General features: G+C 28.8%; 1 protein-coding gene across 1 annotated transcript; it reads right to left on the reverse strand.

Annotated features, from left to right (window-relative positions):
* Nucleotides 1-38: 38 nt before the first annotated feature.
* On the reverse strand, nt 39-5138 carry LOC111640358 (centrosomal protein of 162 kDa-like). Its single transcript, XM_023386374.1, has 6 exons — nt 4946-5138; nt 2426-2515; nt 2234-2346; nt 1910-2157; nt 300-384; nt 39-158 (listed from the first exon to the last, which is right to left on the reverse strand). The coding sequence occupies exons 1-6, from the start codon at nt 5136-5138 to the stop codon at nt 39-41; spliced, it is 849 nt and encodes a 282-aa protein (XP_023242142.1).
* Nucleotides 5139-7176: the final 2038 nt, after the last annotated feature.

The following is a 7176-nucleotide window of genomic DNA, read 5'->3' on the forward strand; positions in this document are numbered from 1 at the left end:
CAAGCATGAACTAAATGAGGTCATAACTCAATAAAATATTATTTTAATATGTAATTTATATTTACAGATATTTCTTCCTGTTTCATTGACAAAGTTTGTTTTAAACTTTCATCTTCATTAATCTGAATTATTTCACCTTTTGCATTTTCATCATTGTTCTGTTTTAAATTAAAATAATAAAATATAAAAGTACTTCTTTAATTACATTTTTTAAAATACATTTTAAACAATTTAAGTAAGTCAATATACATAAATAAGCAAATAAATAAATAAATAAAAATATATACATATTTTTTTACTTTTTCAATGTTTGAAGTATTTTCTGATTTCTCCACTTCTTTCAATTTAAAATTACTTGCTCGCTCCCTCAAATACAGTTGCTCTCTATTCACAAAACATTAAATAAAATCAAATATATTGATATATCAATTATTATTATTATTATTATTTACGGGGGGGTGCAAAAGAAGGTATACAGTTGAGAACCTAAGAAATACAAATGTTTGGTGTTCATTATTATTATTATTATTATTGTTTTTATAATCTTTTATCAGTTTGGATTCCTTTTTTTGTGATTTAATTTGTACATAATAATAAATGTTTTTTCTTCTTATTTTCTCACTGTATGTTTTTTCCATAATAACAACTGTATACATACTTTTGCATTTCCTGTATTATATTTTTAAATGTAATAAAAATAAATTTGTTCACTAATGCTCAAATAATCTCTAGCAATTTATTGACCCAGCAGATGAACTGATCACTTGTAACTCACAGGGGAGTTACAAGTGATCATGGAAACTCCTGTCTTAGAAAATCATAGCAATTATTAGGATCAAGGTGTGCCAATTGATTATTAAATTTATTCTGAACCTATAGAAAGGACCTGTGTAAAGTTCCCTTTTCTGATGTAATTGTTACAAACTTAGCAGTATTTCCAATAATGCAAAATTTGTATAATACATAAACAAACGTACAGATAAATACATCATAATCAGAGGTTCCATTTTATGTCAATAAATAATGATTCCCTCTAATAGGGAGCCTTATTCTATAAATAAAGAATACATATTGATTCAATTTTGATCACAAATTCCAACTAGATTCTAACTTACACAACTTCAAGACATCCTATATACTTTGGCCAGCAATGCCAAATATCCTATGATCCACTCTAACATTTAATTTCCATATAGCTTATCTTAAAAAACACTATCCATCTGTGAGAGGTATGATTTTGTGCATCTAAAACCTGTTTCTTGTTGTACAATACTTTGCTCTACCTTTTTACAAATATTGAGTCCATCATTTACTATTCAATCCTAATCTGGTCTTATTCTTTCTCATTTTTGACAAACCTTAATAAAAAGCTTTCAAAAATTTATTTACTCCTAAATAAACTGGCTAACCTTCCTTTTACAGAATCTCTATTATTGTTAGAACCAGACTCAGATTCTATGACTTACATAAATGTATACAATATTTTGACCAAATTCTTACAAAACTTTTCATGCTCTATTGCCTTCTCATCTCATCTATTTAAGAATTCCATCAGTCAATACAAAAAATATTTTATACTTATTTACACTATTTAGCTACTTAAACATATCAATCAGATCATTCTTTTCAGAAACCTACTTCAGGTGTAGAACACTCCTTAGACTTCAATTACTTTAAGTGACATTGTAAAAGGTTGCTATATAATATAGATAAGCAGTCAAAAGTTTTTACTGAACTTTGTTATAATATATACTCTTTTTGGTTTTCATATTTCAATTTTTATTGTATTTTAATGTATTTTTGTTATTATAATTTATCTTTTATTTGGGTTTGAATATGGAGGTATATATATATATTTTTTTTAACTGTATATTACATACTTTTATTAAAAGTTTTTTAATTAACTTACTTTACTCTAATTAATTCGCTGTGTAATTTTTCAATTTGAGTTTTATGTTTTCCTTCATTCAATTTCTTTTGCTTTTGAACTGTTTTTAATTCTAAATATAGCCTTTCATTTTCTTGTTGATATCCTTGTAACAGACGTTCCTGTTCCTTTAATTCTTTTTCTTGCTGATGAATACATTGTTTCATGCTAGAAATTTCTTCATTAGAAAATTTATTGCTTGATGAATGATGCAATTCCATTTCTTCAAGCTGGAAAAAATATAACTTCTTATTTATCATTGTTATTTATTTTAAGATTATTACTAACTGCATAATTCAACTATACCCTTGCTGATAAAATTATTTTTTCTTGGTGTAATTTATTAGTGTTTTCTTCCAATTGTAATCTCTGTTCTAACAATTTATTTTCTATCTCTTTTTCTACATTTAATAAACGACCTAAAAAATTATTTTTATTACATTTTTTCCAACACAAATTTATATTATAGTATAAACTTATAGTATAAAATGTATATACTTTTTAATTTAACATTTTCCTTTTGTTCTTCATAATACAAGTTTTGAAATTTTGAAAGTTTTTGAAGTAAATCTTTTTCTCTATCCAGAACTGGAATTAAAAGACTTTAGAATTAGTATTTTAATTATTAAAATATTTTTATAATTTAACAGCAAAAGCAATTTAAACATATAGAATATGAATTTGTCAGACATTTCATAAAGTATTAATATTTTTGAAACACATCAATTTCATTTTCAGATAAAAACGCGATTAAAAACAAAAAACAAATTTAAATAATAACCTATTTCCTACAGTATATTCAATGGTTAAATAAATTCAAATTAAACCAAAATATTCTTTCCATCACCAGTACAGTGTGTATTTCTATTAATAGAACTTATTAAACTGATATATAAGATTACTGCAAATCAGTCACACAGATTAAAATTGTTTTATTTACATTTACCTGTAATAAATTCAAATTAAATTAAATTAGCAGAATGTCCCATCCACAAAAACTACTCATAAGGTTGTTACAATAATTAAAATACTACAATAAAAGTTAAAAGTTAAAAAATATACATTGGATAAAGATGAACATAAAATGAAACAGAATATACAATAAAGCTGCAAAGATTTATCTTTAAAACCAAGAGTCTAAAAGATGAACTGTCATAATGACTAATTCTTCAACTTTTATAAATGGAATTTCATGAGTCTAATATCATTAATCTAGTATTGGATCTCTGGATCTGGATCTTCTTACTAAGCAGCTTCTTAATTTTGCATTTTAACAATCTAAAAGTGCTTTCTATATAATAATGGATATGATTACTTTGATGTATGTTAAAGGGATCTTGTATATACTTCCCTCTATTACTCACTGTTAATCTCATTTCAGTTCTTAATAAATCATAAGAAAAGATCTAATAACTTGACATTTGAACTGGGAAAGAAAGTTCATATTAAATTTTAAACCAAATGGATATTTGGATGGAAATGGATCTGGACTAGCTGTTTCCATTTTGTTCATTAAATGCTGTCCTAATTTCTTTCTTATATCAGCCATCAAATTGTTTATTAACTTTGAGAATATCCATATATTCTCATTGTTTCTTAATACATATTAACTTTTTATCATTAGTCGTTCTAAATGAGAATATAAAGGCCTTGTAGATTAGGATTCTAAAAGCAAGAATATTGTACTTAAATATATCTTTGTACAATACATCAAGACAGTCTGAATATCCTTATCATAAACTTTTGTTTATTTCCTCACTAGCATTTGTATATCCGTAAAAACCTTTAGTGTTTGAAGGAGAATCTTAAGCACATGACCTTGTGTGAGGCTCTGGACAGGTCTGAACCCTCACTAAAATTCATGTTAAAATAATTTTTTTTTAAAGAAAAAATATAGTAGTTAGAAATAGATTTTTTTATATGAAACACGATGCTAACTTTTAAACAATAGAAGAATGTACATCCGTTGACCATCTCTGGTTGGAGATCAAATTAAACTTTGATTTTGACTTCTCTCACGCCCTCAAAAGCTTTCGAATTGTCATCAGGTGACAAGGAGAGATCAATTGGAAAGTGGAATTGGAGGAAAATGGATAAAACCCAGACATTCAAGGATGCAACGACTTCTTCTCCCGAAAGTTCCAAGTGGTGGATCTATTGTTGTGTGTGTGTCTCACACCCATCTTCATCTCCATCTCCCAACCTCGGATTGACATCTTTCCATCAATGGAAGTTGACTGCATCATCCCAGAGTAGTCAATGGAACTGTTCATTTGCGAACAAGGGACACTCCTTCAAAATGAAACTATCTTGGAAAGGAGAGGAAGACCCAGAGGCTGCAGCTGACATAGAACTTCCAAGATCATGGAAATCTTGTAAGCTTCTTTCGTGTTTAATAAACAGGTTGTGTTGTTTTAAATGAGGCATCTATCTCTGACTCAACTGCGTCCACATGACATTGATTGTTACCGCTCAGCAGTCCAAATGGCAGATGATGATGATATATATCACATATTATCGTTAACTTATATTTTTAAAATTTCTCCCCTCCTTGGCCCCCAACTTGTTTACATGCACATGGATCCTCATGTCAGTGTTACTACAAAACCAACAGTAAACTGGAACATGAAGTGCAGGAGACCTACACCTTAGTCATACCTGCTATGTTGGAAAAAATGTAACGAAGGAGGTATATAAACTAGTGTGTCCAACATAACAGAACACATACTAGTCCAGAAAGTTTATTAACTTTGGATACAAATAATATAGGATACAAGGACTTCTCAGCTATACTGTATCTTGCATATATAATAAAGACAAGCTTATTTTCTAAAGATAAGAGGGTTACTAATCTTTCATTCTTAATGAAATATCTAAACAGTGCACAATAATTTTGGGTATCTGATTAACTTCCATAAACATCCCTACAGGATTCAAACTGTATTGTTTATAAATTACAAATGTGAAATGTCAGAATTTTTAAACAATTGAATACTGTGTTTAAATATTTAAATTTACCTTTATCATAATCATCATCTTTACTTATTTCCTTTACATTTGTTTCATCAATTTCAAACTGTTTGATGGGTTGATTTATAATTTCATTCACTTCTTTGGATTCAATCTTACTTTCTTCTGAACTTTTTAAAGTTGGCAATTTTTCATCATCATCTTTCAAATCATTTACAATAGCTTTAAAATATCCAAACATTAGTAATATTGTATCAATTTATATCTTTTAGTAAAAAATTTTAATATTTATTTAAATTATATTAAAAATATGTAATTTTTATTTATCTTTATTTCAGTTTCTTTAATATTCAATTTTATGCAAAAAGATTATAAGCAAATGAAATTTCAGTAATTTCAGGCAGATGACCTGCAAGTTATCTGTGTTTGAAAGCTAATTTGAAAGGGGATGCAGGCTATATGCCAATTTTAAATTCCAATCATGAGTTGATTCACACTATACAATTAGCTGGTGGCAAGCAACCAACTGTTGAACCAACAATTACTTATTCATAAGCAAGATATTACACCAAGTGTAATATCTTGCTTATGAGTAAGTAATATCTTGCTTATAAGTTTACATTTAACTATGATATACTCCTCACTGTTTTTTACAATCCTGATCCATTTTGATGGATTAAGATTTAATTTTTAAAAAAATACTTGCAATTATGATACAGATTAATCTTCAGTCTAATAGAAAATACAAAAACTGAAAAAAAAAATTGAATTTTACGAAATTAAAATATTAATCCAAGAAAAACTCATGACAAAATCCTGTTGTTTTTTAAAAGGTTACAATATTTTGAACAAAATTAAACAGAAAATAATTTTGATATTAATTAATAATAAAGTTATTTTCTGTTTAATTTTTTCTGTTGTTGTTGTTATTATTATTATTATTATTATGTTGGGTTTAGTGAGTTATACGCAATTGACACTGATGGCTGTGTATTATGCTGGACTAGAGTCAAGGCATAGCAACTAAAACAAGACAAAAATTAAATAAGTGTGTCAGTGTCTGTGTCTGTATTCAAGAATTTCCTAACAATATCACATGTATTCAATATAGTGGCCTTCTGTAGTGTGATGTATGTGTTTCTTTTCAATTGTAATGTTCCCAAGCTTTTATGTAGTGTGTGTGGTATCACACCTGTACAGGAGAGAACGACAGGTACAGGAGAGGATGGACAGGTACAAGCACCCTATCAAGGTACAAGCATCCTCCACAGATGCCTTATCTCCTGGGCAAGTTCCGTGTACTTGCTGATTTTTTCAGTGCATGTGTTTTGTATATTGTGACTGTTTGGAATGGATATGTCTATAATGTATGTGATTTTATTGTGTTTGTCAATGAGTGTGATGTCTGGTCTGTTGTGGTAAATTGTTTTATCTGTGATTATGGCTCTGTCATAGTACATTTTGTGTATGTTGTTTTCCAAAACTGTCTGTGGATGTATTTGTAGTGTGGTTCCTTGATGTCTAATAATTTCTGTTTGTTTGCAAGCTCTTGGTGTATTATATTTGCTACCTTTTTATGTCTGTGTAAATAATCTGTCTGTGCCAAGAGCTTGCAACCAGAAGTGATGTGTTTTATAGTTTCTGGCATGATGATTTTCTGAATGTGTCATTTATCAGTGTTGTATCTTTGAGTAATGTTTCTATAAGTTAAGTACCCTATACTGTCCATCAAAGCATAGTCTTTACTAGTTTTTAGTATTTATGACCTGATCCTGTATGGTAATCATGAATCCTTCCATCTCCCTAAAGAGGCATCCCTGAGTTAGCCAGCTGTTTGATGCAGTTCTGTCAACAAAATCCTGGGCCAGGTTGTAGGGATGCCTGCCATGGAGTGCCTTTCAAACCCATGATTGCTTAATGGTGTCTATGCTTTTTATATATTATGCCGTGTCCATATGTAAATTTAATGGTGTGTTATTTGAGTCTGCTAGAGTTACTGCTTTATGTAACTGCGTTGTTTCTTGTGCTTTGGCTGCAAGTTTTTGTTTTAGGGAATCAATGTATTCTGTAATATGTGTGTTGTGATGTTCATGTTTTGTGTGTGGTTTGATTTTCATGAAAATGTTTTTGCGTTGTTTCTTTAATTTGGGTGTTATGTTGCTTTTAGTGTATTGTGCCAGCCTGCCTAATTGCTGTCTAATGTCATTTATTTGTGTTTCTATTCTTGTTTGCTGTTACGATATGTACTGGTGGCGACACATAGCGGCCAACAAAAAACG

This window comes from Centruroides sculpturatus, unplaced genomic scaffold (genome assembly GCF_000671375.1).
Source record: "Centruroides sculpturatus isolate CEXI.00-Female unplaced genomic scaffold, Cexi_2.0 scaffold1321, whole genome shotgun sequence".
Classification (NCBI taxonomy): domain Eukaryota; kingdom Metazoa; phylum Arthropoda; class Arachnida; order Scorpiones; family Buthidae; genus Centruroides; species Centruroides sculpturatus.